Source organism: Cyrtonyx montezumae, unplaced genomic scaffold, assembly GCF_038088225.1.
Source record: "Cyrtonyx montezumae isolate F1298 unplaced genomic scaffold, pur_monq_1.0 scaffold_10, whole genome shotgun sequence".
In the NCBI taxonomy this organism is placed as follows: Eukaryota; Metazoa; Chordata; class Aves; order Galliformes; family Odontophoridae; genus Cyrtonyx; species Cyrtonyx montezumae.
The window spans coordinates 8,980,631-8,998,104 of record NW_027071826.1 but is presented as its reverse complement, the minus strand read 5'-3'; the positions used below and the strand labels follow the sequence as shown (position 1 = coordinate 8,998,104).

The following is a 17,474-nucleotide window of genomic DNA, read 5'->3' as shown; positions in this document are numbered from 1 at the left end:
ACATTTAGAACTGGCAATCTCCTGAAAAACTGAGGAAGATTATTTCAGATTTGCTTTGGATTGACAGAGTAGAAATTTTCAGTAGTGCTTGGCCTGTCTGGGTGAATCTGCTCCTTAGCCAAACGAAACAGAAGCTGAGAGGCAATTCAGCTGTGGCCTATAAACAAATTCCAGACTGCACACCAGGGGAGAAGAGAAGGTTCTCATGAATATGTTTAATGCTGGAAATTAGAAGGTTACTTAATCCCCATAGCAGTGATGCTTTGAAGCAACCCTTTACCAGAGGACCGTGGCAACACCATTTTCAGATGAGGCTTGATAAGCTGGAAAGCCTGTCTGTGACAACAAATGACAGGCTGCAAGGGCCTGCTGATGGGCCTCCTTCAAAACACTGCCTTACTCAGCATGGTGACTTGGATGCTGAGTATTCTGGAAAACTCAGTTTCCACTAGGTTTCTGAAAGTGTCCACATGCTACCCAATTAAGGGCTAAGCTTTGCAAATCTCCCAGTGGTATTAAAATGAGGCACCTAGAAGGAAAAAAAAGAGGCCTTGGAAAGTGGATAACTGGCTACAGATTTATGTGAATTAAACAATTTTATGAAGACATTTCTTTAAAAAAAAAAGTGTAAAAAATTACACTAATCATATCTTACTCAGACTTGCTACCAGTCATTATACTATCCCTTCCAATTAACAGTTTATTACAGGATACATTCTTCATTTCATACACTGTCTTCCGCCAGTTACACTGACTCCAAGTGCATGCTAAGGGTTGCCACTGCCAGAAATTTCACAGGGAGTGACAGTGATTATGGCATCTGTAGGGATGGGTGGCACCATCTTGCCCAAGGCTAAGGCCCAGCAGTGAGTGGTTGGACAGTACCCTGGAGGAGCACTTAGGGTGATTGTGGAAAACAACGATGAGCTGCAGGGTGTAGGCTAGGTTTAAATGCAACAGAATGAAAGGGAACAGGATGAGATTTTATTCTGCTTGCTTTTCTTGCATCATAAAACTAAAAGATGTTGGGCAAACCACTGCCTGACTATTTATTTTGTTTTCCTTCAGTCTTTGGTCTCACTTTGCCCCCTTTTTATGATTTAATTCAGCTTATAATCATGTTGATGGTCATGCTCACAGACTTGTTTTTGAGTATCTGTTCAGGAGATGATACAATTTGGGAACCAAAGAAGATAGGATCATTAAGGGCACTGAACTCCATCAGTGTGTTTCTCTCTCTCATGAGATGCTTTTGATTACCTTCCTGAAATACAGGTTTCACAAGGAACTCCTCTGGCACAGAAGTTTGTCTGGCAAAACTAATTGAGGTGAAATGGTCCAATTAAGAAACACACCGCACTTTTCCACTTCTAATGGGAAACTCTGCTATGATTTATGTCCTGTAGGAAGAGTTTAAAGACTTAAAAAGCATCCTCTTTATTTTTGAACTGATAAGCAACACAAATCATTTGTGTTTGGCAATCCCCAGGACCAAATGCTCGCAAATAGGAAGGATAAGAATTGTTCAAATAAGAGCGTATCTTCCCAAATCTAACGTGTGCATGCCTACTAGTATAACTGAAAGGACTGTGTTCTCCATCATTTCATGTAGCAAAACAGTATGACATCCACACAAAGCAACTGGTACATACCCCACCATAGCTCAGATTGACCTAAAACAGAAAGCCTGACATCTTCAGGGACTATCCTCCTCAGAATCCCCTTTCTCAATGAAAGTTCACAAGCAACAGGAGAATAGGCAGAACAATCATTCATAAAATTAGCTCTGAATCTCTGATGTGTCTAGCAGGTTGCTCTAGCAGGAAAGTTTTCCAGGATCCTGATGCTTAAATGTCTCCTGCTGGCAGCCAGCTTAAGCCTCCAGACCTTCTATTTGTGAGCTCAGTAATAAAGTGTTTCTACTATTTCAAGTTCCCAGCTAAGAATTTTCCAAAGCAGAGGGTACGCCCATATGGAAATAAAATACTGAGAAGCCAGAGGTTTTTCAGCTAAAACATTTCAGGTACTTAAATTTGCCTGTCCCAAACACATAAAAAATTCCAAGCAGGGCAAATTCTCTCATGAGTAAACAGCTGATCAAGACAAACAGGTCAGCAGCTAGTTGTGCAACTCCAAAGGCCACTGCCCAAATGCTTTACTGGACTTTGAAGAGTATTTCCTTGAACTAAGCCATATTGTTAAAAGGGAATGTAAGACAGAGCAATCTTGTTACATACAGGAAAATTCTATGTTTATAAACCTTACTCTTATCTGATGTTCTCTGCACGTGAACTTCACAGATTTTCTACATGACCACTTGATTTCTTATTGCATGAACTGTTACTGTGCAACATGAAAGAGCATTTGAAAGCAACTGATTTGTTTTCCATACGTGACTCATTTGCATTGCCTTCATCATAATCCCTTACTAAGGCAGCAGAGTAGGAGTTGATAGTGCCATCTTCTCTCCTTCCCCTGCAGAGATTTAACTATGTAAAAGGTTGTTCTAATGGCTTAGTGCTACAGAAATACTTAAAATTTATTCCCTAACTCCTGGCCCTGTGATTCACTCATGCATTTTTGTGGTTGCTCTGGTTCATGTTAGGCTTTTCTACAATCCAGCTTGACTCACTGAAGCCACAGAAAGCTATATTCTCCCTTCCTCATTTTTGCTAAGGTTGTTCTTTTGGTTTTTTTCCTCCCTCCTGTTTTATTGCATTAAGTCAGCTCTCAGGAGCTGGAAATGCAGCAGAAACAGCACACAGCCAGCAGCTCTCTGAGCAGAAATAGCAGCACTGATTTCCAGCAGCAGTGAGCTGATCTCTTGGCTGACTGCATCTCAGGAAAACATACTGAGCCATCAGAACAGTCATGTGAACATGCCTCATCTATTCAGTTTAGAATCTAATTAGCTTAACTCTTACTGGAGGTTCTTTTTGCACATGAAGAGACTTCATACGATCAGATTTGCATGCTCACCTCTTCAGAGAGCATCTTTCAACAGGAAGGTGGCAACACTTTTAACAACTGCATGCTTTTTGCAGTAAGGATTGAAGCGAGGCCCAGGAGTGTGCAGAGCTGTCACTGAAGGAACAACACAAGCTCCAGCTGATGTAATTACTGTAATACAAGGTTGGATGCAAAGAACACCAAACAACACCAGGTTTAGCAAGTAGAGGTAGGAATGGTTTCCACACAAAGAACTTTATTTTCCTAAACACAGCAGTGAAAAAGCAAACTTTTAAAGGAAGAAAAAAAAAAAAAAAAAAGGGAATTTTATGTCTACATGTTTAATGTAACCACTTTTTCTAAGACAAAAATCATTTACATTCTGATAACTCACATTCGTAAATAAATAATGGCATCAGGGCATAACATTCAAATGAATACCTTGTAAAATTCACAATGTATTTTTATTAATCAGTAATATAACACTGCAATATTTAACCTTGAATTTGTATATACAAATGCCATACCCTACAGAGCAATAAATCAAGACATACACCATAGGAGCAATGTACAATAATATATGTTAGCAAACACCTCCTCCAAACTGGTAACACAGCAAAAACCCTCTGAGAGGTGAGTAACAAAAATAAACACCAAAATAAACAAACAAAACCAATTCAAAGGGAAATACAAGTAACAAATAGAAGTCATGATATAGCATTAGCTCCCTAAAATATCCAATAACCTGTTTAGCTCTAAGGTAGGTTACAAAGTACACAGAAAAGTTACTTTACTTCAGTAGAGTACTAAAACACAAGCTTTTGCAACTTGGTCCACTTAGGTTTCGCTGAATATTTTAGCCTGCCATACCGAGAAGTTGTGTGTTCCTCAGTTTTTGGATATAAAAAAAGAGTCACTACATTCTCTAGCACAAAAGCAAGACTTCGAGAGATCTCTGCTTTTTCTTTTTCTTTTTTTTTTTGGTTAAGCATATTTAGTTTTCACTCATGCAAAAACTGTGAACAGATCCCATTCCAGGTGAGGATTTTACCATAAAACTTAAATAATCAATTGATTAGACTACAGAACAATGGAAAAAGCTTAATCCAAACAGTATCGTGCTACCAAATGTTAATGAAAAACACTAACCTTACACATCTGCCTCACTAGAGATGCAGATTTGATTTTTTGTTCAGAGAAGCTGAAAGACAAGCAGAGTTAAAATAGATCTGGAAACGATACTTACTCGTTTTTGCCTAAGTTCAAACATTTATCAAGCTACACCTAACCTCCAAAGAACACCAACACTAAACTGTTAAACAACCTACGAGTAACCATGGCAGACCTGACAGCAGCACAAAAGAAAGATGCCTACTATTATCACACTATTAAATTCTTACACTTCCTAAAACTTTAAGCATAAACTCCAAGTTGATGTTCAAGCATGGAGAAATATTGAAATGAGTAACATAATTCAGGGGCCAAACATTACTATTCCATGTCAGCTGTAAGAACTATAAATGCAGATTGGAATTTTACCCAGAGGAAATGATTTTATTTTATCTTTTTTTTTTTTTTTTTTTAGGTAACAGCAGATTAATTCAACAAGATTGTATCTCTGAAGAGCCAGAGAGAACCTGCAGCAAACGTTCTGTCATTGCCAAACTGTGCCTTAGGTACTGTACTGTACTTACATGAAAAAACAGATTGGCTTTGCTGAGTACAGTGCAAAGAAATCACATACACACAAACAAAATATATTCTTACTCTGAAGTTGCACAGGCTTTCAGCAGCATCTGAAAGCATGATGCAGAGGAAGAGTACTCTCTCCTTCTTGTCCCCAGTCTCCGTATTTATTTTAAAATAAATAAATTCATTTTTAAACAGAATATATTTTTGCAAAATTTGACACTTGTTGTCAGGATGCCATAGAGCAATTCTCACCTATTGTACTACGTTAACTTGAGATACCGTGGAATTATATTTACACAGTAAATCCAGTTTGCATTAAGCTGCCAGTAAACAGTTTCTGTATCTCCTTATAGTGGTGCAAGTTTGTGGTGTCCTAAAGGCACTTGTCTCTCACAGACAGCGCTGTTTTATTTAATCAGTTAAAAATATATCTAAAAATACTTTGCTTAAAGTTTAACACCCAAAATGGTTTTTACTCCTTAAAGAGGCACAAATCATCACCTACAGAACATTGATTCATTGATACAACAGGAAAGAGCTAAGTGCAAAGTTTCTGTAATTAAATATATCTATCTGTATTAATTTATTTCAATGCCATGCTCAATAAAAAAACCAAAACAAACAAAACAAAAAAGCCAAAACCCATGCTATAGTAGAAATGTGATTGGTGCTAGCAGCCACAAATAAAAAGGTAGTGCATAAAGTAGCACAAATGAGCTTATTTGCAAGGAGAGACATACACCAAGTCTTTTCCAAGACATGCCTAAAGCCACATCCCATCAGTATGAAAGATAGGTATATATCACACATGTATGTATACACCAAATGTACATCACTAGGGGTGCCTTTATATCTAGCTACCTAATTTTACAAAAATAATTCCAAAATGCTCATCCACTTCAAAGTGACTTCAGTTTTCATCAAAGTGACTTCTGCTTTCATCAAACACGAAAAGACAAGTCAAAACCAGGTAGTACAGTAGAATTTACAAAGACACCTAAGTAGTACTAATAATGTTCACTGCAGTTTTCAGGTGCTAATGGATGGCAGTGTGAAATCCTCAAAGCCCAATTCATCTGGCCAGTGTATAACTACAGATTATCCTCTCCAAGCCTCAGCTTCTTAAAGCAAAAATATTAGAGAGTTTCCACCAACAGAAGAACTGTTCTTGCAAATCACAGGTTGCAGGTACCATTAAAAAGTGGCTTTGCCTATGTAAATTTGAAGTTGGATTTATACTTCTGCTAAGTAGGAAATCTAAAGAGATCTAAACAACCAGAAAGGTGTGATGGATGGAATAAAACAAGTACAACCCAAAAGCCAGCAGGTTTTTTTTTTTTTTTTGCATTTAATATTTTTCATCAAAACAGCACATTAAAATATATTCAGACTGCTATGAAGTTGCTGGATGGAGCCTCATGCTTAAACACTAATTTTTGTGTCCAGCTTTCTTGAAACAGTTCTGCCAGTGCTGTACCAGAAGGAATTTCTGCATGTTTGAAATATCTGCATTCTCTGAACCAGGATGTTAAAATAAAAAACAGAGGAAAAAAAAGAAGCCATTCAATCAACTCTTAAGCTGCTCCTTCAGAGAACCACATTCCATTGCTTATAGCAGTGACCAGAATTGCTGACGGTGTACTGACAGTTGCCATGGCAAGTGGGTGACTGCGTGGGATAGCACGCATATAGCCAAGGTAACTTTTTATGCAACCTCCATGATTTAAGCAAGCATAGAACACCACACTTCCATTATCTGCTGCCAATGTTAACTATCATCCTACATGAAGTGCCGCAGGAAAAGAATGTTATTTTATGTTAGGCTGTGGCTACTTCAGTACTCCCACTCATCTGTTTTCATGTCCAGGTAGTAAAGAATATTCTGTGCAAGCTTTACTGCTTGCTTCCTGGCAGCCTTACACCGCTCATCACCTTGGGGGTCAACGGCATCGAGTGCAAGAAGTTGTTTTGTAAGGAGTTCTTCCAGTCGCATGTAATTTTTATCTGTTCTATTCCCATCAAAAGAAATCACCTCCTGCTGAATTTGAGACAAGTTTCCAAGAACAGTCCAAACTGCTCTATGAGACTGATGCTCTGCAGCAGTCTGCTCTGCGTACATTTGCCTTTTTCCAAGCGCTTCCTTTAAATCAATGTATGTTATGAGAGTTTGTACTTCTATTACTGCTCTTCTCCTGGCTTCTCTAATACAAGGGTTTTTTCCCGGACTCACTTCATCTAACTGGGCAATTAATCCCTGCAGTTCCGCTTTGGACCCCAAATACAAATCAGAAGCATTCTCTGTTTTTAAAAGTAAAGAATGAACTTCCTTCATTTTCTTGCGTATTTCTTCTATTTTTAGAATGGACTGATTTTGTGCCAAATCATAAGCGTGAGTAGAGTCTGCTTCCTCTTCCAAGTCCAGATATTTTTGCAATTTATTGATCTCTTCCACGACTTCCTTTCTGTAATTCCTTATTTCCGTGCGACCACAGACATCCAAAGCATCCAAATCAGCGACGAGGCCTGTGAGCACGCAGGCTAAATGCCTGCAGGTATCATTACTACTCACTCCCATCAGAAGCGCAATAAGAGTTCCCCTCGCTTTGTTCACCTCACACATTACTGAGTTAATCTTGGAGACAGAAGGATGCGCATCATTAGAGAGCGGCAGGGAGAGCTGTCGCTTGGCACAGCTCTCTATGATCTCCTGCACAGCACACACTTTGGTCAGGGTGCGATACCTCGCCTTGCGTAAAGACACCTTCCCTCCAGTTTTCACCTGGGTGAGCCTCAGCACGATGTCCTGGATGCCTTCTTCGAACTCGTCGTTCACGCAGTTGCCTCCTTTGTAGAAAGGCGTGATCTCGCGCTCCACCAGCGCCTGTGCCTCCTTGAAGATGGCCTCGATCTCCAGCCGGCGCGGGTGGTTGGCGTTCTGCTCCAGCTCCTTCAGCAGCCGCTCCGTCTCCTGGGCAGCACGTTTTCGGGCCTGCTGGATGTCCCCTTTGCCCTCGGTGTCCACGGAATCGATCTCAAACAGCTGTTTGGTGAGGGACCTCTCCAGCTTCTTGTAGTCCCGGTCCGTGGACAACCCGCTGAAGACGGCCACTTGCTGTTCGATCTCTTTGACTTCCTTCTGTATTTCGTGCAACCGTTTTATGGAAGGGTGTTGGTTCCCCATATCCATGCTCTTCTCTCACCCAGCTTCAGACCAACTGCGAGGACAGCCAACAGAAGACAGCGGTTAACCGGGTGCCGCGCCATTTCCTAACGCCGCTGTTGACAACTTTCACCCGGCACTAACGCCCCAACGGCGGCACCGCACCGCTCGCAGCCGTCCCTCCTCCTTCAGCCCGGGGGCGAACCCGCAGGCACAGCACCCCCCCCCCGCCCCATCCCACCTCTAATCCCCCCCACAGCCGCCCCTTCCCGCCGCGCCCCGCAGCCCCACCACCTCACCCACCGCCTCACCCACCGCCGCCCCCGGGCTGAGGCACGGCGGCCCGGCGCGGCGCTGCGCCACGGCCGAGCGGCAGCGAAGGGCGCCCAGCCCGGCCCCGCCCCAAAGCACCGCCCCCGGCTGCGGGGCCGCCCTGCCCGCGCGACATCGCCGTAAAGCGCGGCCGGCGGCGGGGGATGGCTGCCGGTGTTATGAGGCGGGTGTCGGGCGGCTGCCGTTACGGCCGCTTCTCTTCTTCCTTCTCCTCCGGCGGTGGGGAGCGGGCGGTGAGTGCGCGTCGCGGTGCGTTTTAACGCCGTGTTGTGCGGGGGGAGTGGGTGCGGTCGCGGTGCCGCTCAGGAGCGGTGCTAACGCCGATCCCGCGTGTTTCCCAGCGGTCCCGCTTCTGCCCTCCCGCCGGCTCCCGCACGGACTGGATCGGGCCCCCTGACAAGCGCTCCAACCTCCGGCCCGTCATCTTCTACGTGCCGCCCCACGAGTCCCCTCTGGAGCGGCGGCTGCGGGAGCTGCGGGAGGAGACCCAGGCGTGGAACCAGAGCTTCTGGGCCCGGCAGAACACCGCCTTCCAGCGGGTGAGTCTGGAGCCGCTGGGGGGCGGCCTCGGGCCGGGAGGGAGCGGGGCGAGGGCGGGGGGATAGGGCGGGATCACCTTCCCTGTGTGGCTTAGGGCCCTGCTCTGCTGTAGGAGTGAGCACCAAGGGCGGATGAAGGGGACAGTTGTGGCTTGCTGTCTTTGGTGATTGCACTGTAAGGTCTGGAGTACCTCTCCTGTGAGGAAAGACTGAAGAAATTGGGCTTCTTTAGCAGGAAGAGATGGCTCTGGTGAGGCCTTCTCTTCACAGTGCAGGTGACAGAGCATTGGAACAGGTTGTCCAGGGAGGTTGTGGAGTCTCCTTCTCTGGAGGCATTCAAGACCTGCCTGGATGCCTCCCTGTGCAACCTGGTCTAGGGAGCTGCTTTGTCAAAGGGGTTGGACCAGATGATCTCTAGAGGTCCCTTCCAACCCCTTCAATTCTGTGACCTTATTGCAGCCTTGAAGGGAGTTTATAAACAGGAATGGGAGTGACTTTTTACCTGGTCTAATAATAATTAGACAAGGGGGAATGGCTTTAAATGATAAGAGGGGTAATTTAGGTTTGATGTTAAGGAAAAAAAATCTTTACTCAAAGGGTGGTGAGGTGCAGGCACTGCTGCTCAGAGAAGCTGTGGGTTGCTCTATTCCTGGAGGTGCTGAAGGCCAGGTTGGATGGGGCCCGGGGCAGCCAGCCCATGGCAGGGCAGAGGGGTTGAGCTGGCTGATTTTCCAACCTAAGCCATTCTGTGATCCTATATGTTAGGAAGAATGGGAGTAATTCAGTAATTCACCATTATTCCTGAACTTTGATCACCATATCCTCCCTGAACTTGTGAAGATTTCAGTAAAAATCAAGTTAATTTCTTAGAACTGCTTTTTGAGTTTGAGAAATTGTCTGAACATTGAAATTCTCAGTTACACGGTATGTCTTTACAGTTCAGTTTTTGTAAGCTTGCGATTTGCATATAGCCAAACAGTAACAAAGTTAGCAGTACTCAACATGTGAGTTGCATGTGTTTCTGTAGAACATGTGTATGAATCAGTTGATTCATACCTGCTAGTTTCAGATTCATAGAATGGCAAGGTTGGAAGGGACCTTAAAAGTCACCTAGTTCCAGCTCCCTGCCATGGGCCCAGCAGCTCCGGCTGCCCAGGGCCCCGTGCAGCCTGACCTTGGGCACCTCCAGGGTTGGTGTACCCACAGCTCTTCGGGCAGTGGTGCCAGGGTCTCACTGCTCCCCGAGCTGTGAATTTGTGCTTAACATCTAATCAGAATCTTCCCTCTTATTGTTTAAAGCCATTCCACCTGGTCTTATCACTATTGAACTATGTAAAAAGCTGTCTCCTTCCCTATTAGAAATACTGGAAGGGTGCAGTCAGGTCTCCCTGGAGCATTCTCCAAGCTGAACAAGGCCAGCTCCCTTAACCTTTCTTCATGGGAAAGGTGCTCCAGCCCTTTGTTTGTCTTCGTGACCATTCTCTGGACCTGCTTCAGCAGGATCTAAGTGACAGAGCTTTATCAGTTTAACACTAAGTCACTATGCTCAGGAAAATGTTTTGTTGATATTTTCAAACTTAATGAGTGTTGTTTGTTATTTCAGAGGGTGTTAGGCACTGGGCTGTTACGTGATTTAAAAACAATGGTTAGCTTCAAGGACAGAACGCCTCAAATTCTAACACGGAAAAAACATGTTTTAGGAAAAAGAAGAATTTATCTATTCAAGACTGAAAGCCAAGGGTCTGGAAACAAGAGATGAAACAGGTTAGTGACACCTTTGTACAGTTCAGGATACATTCTGAGTTCTGTTTAACTTCAGATTTTGCTAGTCTGTGCTTTGTGTTCCATCACAAGTAATTGTTCAGGGAATGCACATGAAAAGTGAGATCTTTTGTTGCACTGTTCATCCCCTAATTCCTCCTTGACCAGCTGGAGGGAATATGCTGAAATCCTATCCAAGTAATTTAATCATTCTGCAGCCTAAGGATGAACGGGCTTTCTTCTTTTATACTTCTTATCCCAGTGGGCTAGCTGAGCTGAACGTACTAGGGCACTTGCCTTAAGTGAATATTGTGGTTGGGCAGAAAAATGCATGTTCTTTCTTCAGGTCCATAGTGTTAAATTAATACAGTATTTTCCCTAAAGGACAGTAATGCAACCTATGAAGAATCACATAGTGACTTGGGTTGGAAGGGACCACAAAGATCACTTTGTTCCAACCGCCCTGCTGCAGGCAGGGTTGCTGACCAGTAAGTCAGGTGCTAGATCAGGCTGCCCAGGGCCCCATCCAGCCTGGCCTTGAACATCACCAGGGATGGGGCATCCACAGCTTCTCTGGGCAAAGAGATAACAGCTGTTCTCTGACCATCTTTGTCTGAGCACAGTTGCTGTAGAAATACTTGCCTGAGTAATTTACTATGTGAAATAGAAAAAAGAATGCTTTCATAATACAGAGAATTGGCCATTGTAGTACAAGGCTGATAGAATAATGATGTGTTTAACTGCAGGAAAGCATCCGTACTGATGTTCTGTATATCACAGACCTTTATGTTCCTCTTCTGTTTACATCCCAGTGATTAGTATGTGATTGCAAAATAACTTTAATTAAATTCTGTTGTTAAGAAAACCTGCTGCTTTGTGTGTTTTTTTTTTAATCTGAGAAATAAAAGAGAATAAGCTTGCACATCCCTCACGTTGGCTGCACATATTGGGTTAGCTCTCTATTGTTCACTCATGGAGCTGTATATACGAGTAATTAATAACTATGTGCACGTACAGTTGGAACAAAAAAATCAATCTTTATATAAAGAAATAAATTATCAGTGGAACTGATTGAAAATAATGAAGAAATAAAATAACTAAAGCTGTTATGGTGAATTTATCAATAGTATGTTAGGACATTGTAATACTGGTAAATAACATACAGTTCTATGATCAGTTTCAGGTGCTGGAAGTGTGTTTTTGGAACAATAACCAGTTGAATCTTAATCTCTTCTCCCTCACTTCCTCTAGGAAATTCAAATTTGACCCTTGTTTTGGAGTTGCTGTTAGTGCCAGAAAGCTTTTGTAGGAATTAACTGTTAAAGTTGAGAATATTTGCTCACTTGCTCTGTGCAGTAGCTACAGATCTTCCTTTTATATTCTGTGGAGAAAATAAATGTCTTCCTACCTTCTACTTCTTATTGGCACATTCAAAGTTATGCATGTCTTCTCTTGTACTTCTGTAAACAAAGAGTTGGCTGCTATATTAGTATATCTGACATTCATAAAAGCAGGTGTACTTAGTCACTTGAAATTTGGCAACAGCAGTAGAAAAAATGTATTTTTTGACAGCATTTTGTCAGTGATGAATAGTGTTCTGTCTATACTTATAAGCCTCCTTTAAGGGAGGAAACTCAAATTACTGAGGGCTCTTGGTGGTGTTTAGACTTCAGCCCTGTGGCAAGCTGATGTTATTCAAGGAGTAGATGCTCCTAGTTCTGACTTTTTCTTGGGTCTCACTAGCTTCCTAAGTAATCTGCAACTTGAAAACAAACATTGCCTTCATTCAGCCCTTATTATTCAAGGGCTTAAGAATTAACTGTGCCAATTTCACTATACACAGTGTTTTTAATTTGCTGTGCTCCCATGTTAAGTTTCTATATGTTAGAAGATAAGTGTGTATGTTCAGGGTGGCACAAGAAGGCTGTGAGAGCAAGGAGTCAGATGTCAGACCTAGCTCCACCACCTGAGCCTGGTGTTTTAATCTGAAGAACTATCTTCATGTTGTTATGCCAAAACTTATTTTCAGGCCAGAAAGTGACGCTGAATGCAGAGGAAATGGCTGACTTTTACAAGGACTTCCTACATAAAAACTTTAGAAAGCATATGCATTATAACAGGTATGTAGAAAGTATTCATTGTTGACTATTGGGCATCACAGTTCAGTCAAAAGGTATAGAGGATCTAAAAATACAACTTTAAGAGTTATGGTAGAAACAATCACCTGTAACTTATTTTAAAAATGATTTTTTTTTGTTTTGAGTGCTGCTGTTAGCACTTATCAAATGATAATGCATATTTATGTCTTTGACTGTTGATTTTAGCGGAGAAAGAAGCCTGGTATTAAGGGTCAGGATCAATTTTATTCCCCTTATAGCATGGACCTTTTTTTTTCCTGCCAATCGAAACTGATTAATGCGTGAGTAAGAAGACTGCAGTTTCAGCAGAACAAATTCTAATTGACTAAATTGAACGAGGACTAGTAAATGTGATCCTTCTCAAAGGAAAATCATTTAATAAGTGCCATATTCTTATTTTTGCTCTTATTTTGCAAATATACAGCCTAAATGAAACTGAGTAATTTTGAGTTTGGGAGTTTTATTTGCTTTTTTTGTAATGATCCTCAGTACTCATCCTAACTAACCTTGTGTGTTCACATCTGCTGTATGCTTTTGTCACTGTTTGCACAGCAACTTTATTAACTGGACTGGGGATCTGAAACAACTGAAAAATGACTTGCAAATACACATTACCAACCTGCAAGTAGCTTAGTGGAGAGAAAGAAAAAAGAAGCAGGCAGAACGTATTACTCGACCCAGTTTGAGTAGTGCTGTCCACTGCTTGTAAAACCAAAATGTTTCTTCTCTGTATTGGACTGAAGGATTATTGGGCTCTAAGGTCCCAAGTGTTCTCAGGTTCCTGATGATGTAACATTAGATCAATTACAGTGACAGCAGAATCCTATGACAAAATTAAGTTTAGGGTTCTTAGTATATATTGTGCATATACTTAACTGTAAGAGCAATTCTGTTGTAACAGTGTTTAAAATGAATGCACACGTCTTGCCTGGGGGTGGAGGAAGCAAAACCGAAGAGTTCAGGCTTTGTTTCTAAAGGTGGTGATCCTTGTTGCTGCTTTGTTACAGCATGCTGACTAGCTGGTTCTCCAGTTTCAGTGTGGAACTGTGCAGCCTTGAAAGCAGTGGTGCTTATAGGCAGTCTGATTTTGGTGCTTTTTTTCTATTTTTTTTGAGGGGTCACACTTAAAGATCAATATATGCAATACTCTATATTTTTTTTTTCTGCAGTGTTGCTAGCTGGCTTGAAAACTGGCCATTGAAACATTAAAAATTCTAAAACTTAGGTAGAATTAAGACAATGGCTGTGCGCAGATACCACGAATATATGGTTCAGGGTGCCTAGAGTGGAGGGAGTAGAAATAGGAAATGAGACATGAAAGGGGAAAAGAAACAGTTGCAGTGTTAGCGTGATTTTGATTTAACATGACATTTTAGAGGGTAGCTCAGTGCTTCTTGTCAGTATGATTTTCTCTGCTGTCCTTACTGAAAGGTTTATATCTCAGGTCTATGCTGATCTGTGCATGTGAGGTTTCTAATGGATATGACAGAAGACCTACATTCAAGGTGTAATGTAATATTTTTTGCTATATATACTGTATTTCTGTCTGTGTGAGATTCTGTAAAATAGGGGAGGGATCCTTAGTGGAAGTCTGAAGGTAATTAAATTACTTCAGTTGGAAACAGGAGCAAGAATTTGAAGCAAATTCCCAGAGATTAAAAAATAGTATATTTGGACTTGATTCTAGAAGTCATGCATACCAGAAGGTGAACTTTGGTAATATTAGAGGCATGGTCTTTAAAAGGTGGCACATTACAAAAGTGATTCCTGCATTGGGTTACATAATTTACATAATTAAACTTTGAAGTATGATTTTACTTCCTCCCCCCAGTATAGGTGACTGGGTATGCCCTTTCCAACACATGCATCTTCATATCTGCACAAGCAAATACTACACGTAGCGCAGCACTGGTGGGAAATTCATTAAAAAAAGCTTGATTTTTGAAGTAAAGCTGGTCATCATAAGATTTAGTTAATCCTATTTGATATGCAATCAGTTAGAAATTGATTTAACTTCTTTACAATTGAGCTCTGAATAATTGTAGCCATATATTCCATGTGCAATCTGTTCATTATATGACTATCCACATCTGACATTTCCTTAAGTTACTTAATAAGTTAGATGAGGAAAGTGCTATCACAAAGGAAGTCATCACAAAATTGTCATTTGTCAGTGCCAAAGGATGTCTTAATATATGTTCCTCTTTCCTCTTGTTCTGTGTGCTGGTTGTCTTCCTGCCTTTGGAATCCAAGAGATTGGTATAAACGTAACTTTGCTATCACATTCCTCATGGGACAAGTAGCACTGGTGAGAGCCCTGAGGTGGCTTCGTCGGAGAACAAAAGATGTTGGAAATCAGTGATCGCAGCTCTGTGAAGAATGCAACGCTACCTGGACTACCTAGGTGTGCTGTAGACTTGCTAATAGTGATATTCAGAATCTGAACGTCCAGTGTAATGATCACTAAGGTCTGTTTGTTAGACTGTGTAAATAGAAGTTGCCTTTAGCCTTAATTTACAACCACTGTTTACCTTTTATTTCATAAATGTCTAAAATATTTCCTGATGAAAACACAACCTAGAAAGCTTTCTTCTTTTACTGTAACTAGAACACACAATTAGTGGTGGTTGTTTTTTGTTGTTTTTTTTTAAACCACAGGGGTATGTCTCATAAAAACAAATTCCAGTATGCTGTGCCTGAACTTAGGTCAGAGGATGTTACCACAGACTGTATCTGTATATAAATGTATATAAAAAGCCTATGTTACAGTAGCTGTCCAGGGCAGTAGTAGTATAACATGGCTGAAGGAAAAAGTATGATTTGTGAATGTATATGCACAGTTGACTTAGAGTAATCCTGTTTTTTTTTTTTCTTTCAATGTAACTGTTCTCCTTTTGTATTGAAAACCTAAGATATGATTTCATATAATTTACTAAGGCAGTAGAGCCTACTGTAATTGTTTTCCTTATAGGAAATGCCCTTCTTGGACAACAGATCTATAACCTGTGATTGTTGAAGATTTTAGCTGCTGAGCAATAAAATAGATGCATTGCCAGACACTTAACCTTGCTTAAAAAAAAAAAAAAGGCAACTGATACTTGGCTGTATGAGAAGAACATGTCATATTCTCACTCTTTTCTTCACTAAGAAGAACTTGCTTGAGGGGGATTTTCTGGCTGCAAGGTTTATAATATCAATTGGAAGGAAGCTGATGTAAGTGAGGTCTTAAAATGTTACACTGTTTATCTGTAATTTAAAAGTTCCCCAGCTCTGAATGTTCTCTATGTCTATACAGTTTGAGGCAGTGATTGTTTTAATACTTACTGAGAGGGTTCTGTTATTTTTGAAGCACGTTTTCCCCAAAGCCTTGCTGTAGGGAAGGCTTTCATTTTGGAAATGTGAACTCAATGGCCATTGACCTGTTTTTCATATCTAAACATGACAATCTATTCATAAGCTTTTTCAGCCTGAGCAAAAAGGAGTTTGTTGGCATTCATGAACTAATTCCTTTGGAAGATAAAATATTAATGATACTGTAATGGATTGCACTGTTTCATACAACAACAATGATATCATTGGGATTAAAATGCTCACTGAATTGTGCTTCTAATAGTTGCATTAAGAGTAAATGAATACATTCAATAGTGTTTGCTGAGGTGAAAAATGATGAGTAGGAAAACACTGAATGCTTAACTACATGGTACTGTAAATGTATGTGTTTATGAAAAAGTTAGAAAATGACATGTTTCTTAAGGAAAATAAGTTTTTGAAATGACTTGTGGTATGTAATAGAATTCTTCAGGTTTTCGCATTAAATCCTGTGTTACAGCATATATGCTTTGATTACAATGTGAATGCACACTTCAATAAATAATTGCAATGTAAAATGCAGAAGAGTTATTGGATAACATATGGTAATATCCCTAAAGGGCAGCAACCACATCCCCAGTGTACTGGTGGCTGATAGCCCTGTGTTGTGACAGCCTGTGTGTAAGATCCCTAAGGTAGTTTCGTATATGTGTAAGTGGGTAGGGGTCAATCAGAAGAACCCTTTTCATGTGGGCTGCTCACTCCTCTTAACACAAACACTGACTACCTGCTGATCTAGATCAGGAAACTGACTCACTGCTACTAAAACTAATCCAAGGAAGAAAGCATTGTACATCAATTGCATTCATGTGTCCCATTGTGCAGATGTAAGAATTCTGCTGTTGACAGAAGGGAGATGTGGGCATTTAGATGAAGGGTTTGGAGTGTTCCTCATTTAACTCACAGTGGCTGTGAAACTACTTCCAATCTTTATTCTCCTTGTTGGATCTAGTCCTTAGTATAGCTTGTGGAAATGCAACGGGGGGAGCATGTTCAGTAGTAGAACAGCAGCTATAAAACTGTTTTCTGAGTATGTAGTCTTGTATTGGTACCCAAACATAATGCAATTACTGTAAGATGGATTTTGCTCTGAACTAGTTATAGGTGAAGTCTGTGCCTCTTTGGGATTTACATCATAGATTCATGCAAAGATTCTATGTGGGGTGCTGGACCCGTTCGCCTAAAGCCTATTGATGAAGCAAGGCATTTATCTGTTAGGTTAAGTGGTGAGTTTTGATTTAGATAGGTAATAAAACAACCATGAAAAGATGGTATTAAAAATAATCCGTCTGAAACTTTGAGCCTCGTTACCAAAACCATGTGCATTTACTAAGATAATTACATTTTCTGAATAGCTAAAGGCCATATCACTTCTGCCAGTGCTGCATTAATTTTAATATTTTTGCTTGACTCTTGAGCAGTTGTAGCAATGCCAGCTGCTTTCAGATAGTATTGACTGTAAATCCTTTATACATCAAAGCAAGAAATAGGAGCTCCTGTAGACTACTGAAAATAAATCTTTTATGTGTCTGA

The 17,474-nt window shown here is 41.0% G+C and overlaps 3 protein-coding genes across 5 annotated transcripts in view; 1 reads left to right on the top strand and 2 right to left on the bottom strand.

The window, feature by feature from the left end:
• XRCC3 (X-ray repair cross complementing 3) overlaps positions 1 to 17,474 on the bottom strand; it is a 421,446-nt gene that overhangs the window by 346,653 nt on the left and 57,319 nt on the right. The gene's annotated exons all lie outside the window — the stretch shown is intronic.
• On the bottom strand, positions 5,458 to 8,202 carry BAG5 (BAG cochaperone 5). Of its 3 annotated transcripts, none has more exons than XM_065749649.1 (2): positions 8,113 to 8,202; positions 5,458 to 7,856 (listed from the first exon to the last, which is right to left on the bottom strand). In XM_065749649.1, the coding sequence occupies exon 2, from the start codon at positions 7,826 to 7,828 to the stop codon at positions 6,476 to 6,478; it is 1,353 nt and encodes a 450-aa protein (XP_065605721.1). In that variant the 5' UTR covers positions 7,829 to 7,856; positions 8,113 to 8,202; the 3' UTR covers positions 5,458 to 6,475. The 3 variants fall into 3 exon arrangements, with proteins under 3 accessions (XP_065605721.1, XP_065605712.1, XP_065605730.1); XM_065749640.1 differs by having other exon boundaries at positions 8,117 to 8,202; XM_065749658.1 differs by lacking the exon at positions 8,113 to 8,202 and adding an exon at positions 7,967 to 7,978.
• Positions 8,276 to 15,177, top strand: LOC136057642 (cytochrome c oxidase assembly factor 8). Its single transcript, XM_065750427.1, has 5 exons — positions 8,276 to 8,367; positions 8,476 to 8,673; positions 10,374 to 10,437; positions 12,464 to 12,554; positions 14,826 to 15,177. Exons 1-5 carry the CDS (start codon positions 8,278 to 8,280, stop codon positions 14,932 to 14,934), a joined length of 552 nt encoding a protein of 183 aa, XP_065606499.1. The 5' UTR covers positions 8,276 to 8,277; the 3' UTR covers positions 14,935 to 15,177.

Excerpts from the sequence above, each read along its gene's own strand:
- BAG5 (XM_065749649.1), bottom strand. The coding sequence starts at position 7,828 with ATGGATATGGGGAACCAACACCCTTCCATAAAACGGTTGCACGAAATA.
- LOC136057642 (XM_065750427.1), top strand. The coding sequence starts at position 8,278 with ATGGCTGCCGGTGTTATGAGGCGGGTGTCGGGCGGCTGCCGTTACGGC. Across the intron at positions 8,368-8,475 it reads CCGGCGGTGGGGAGCGGGCG|CGGTCCCGCTTCTGCCCTCC; the intron begins GTGAGTGCGCGT and ends CGTGTTTCCCAG. Across the intron at positions 12,555-14,825 it reads AAGCATATGCATTATAACAG|AGATTGGTATAAACGTAACT; the intron begins GTATGTAGAAAG and ends TTGGAATCCAAG.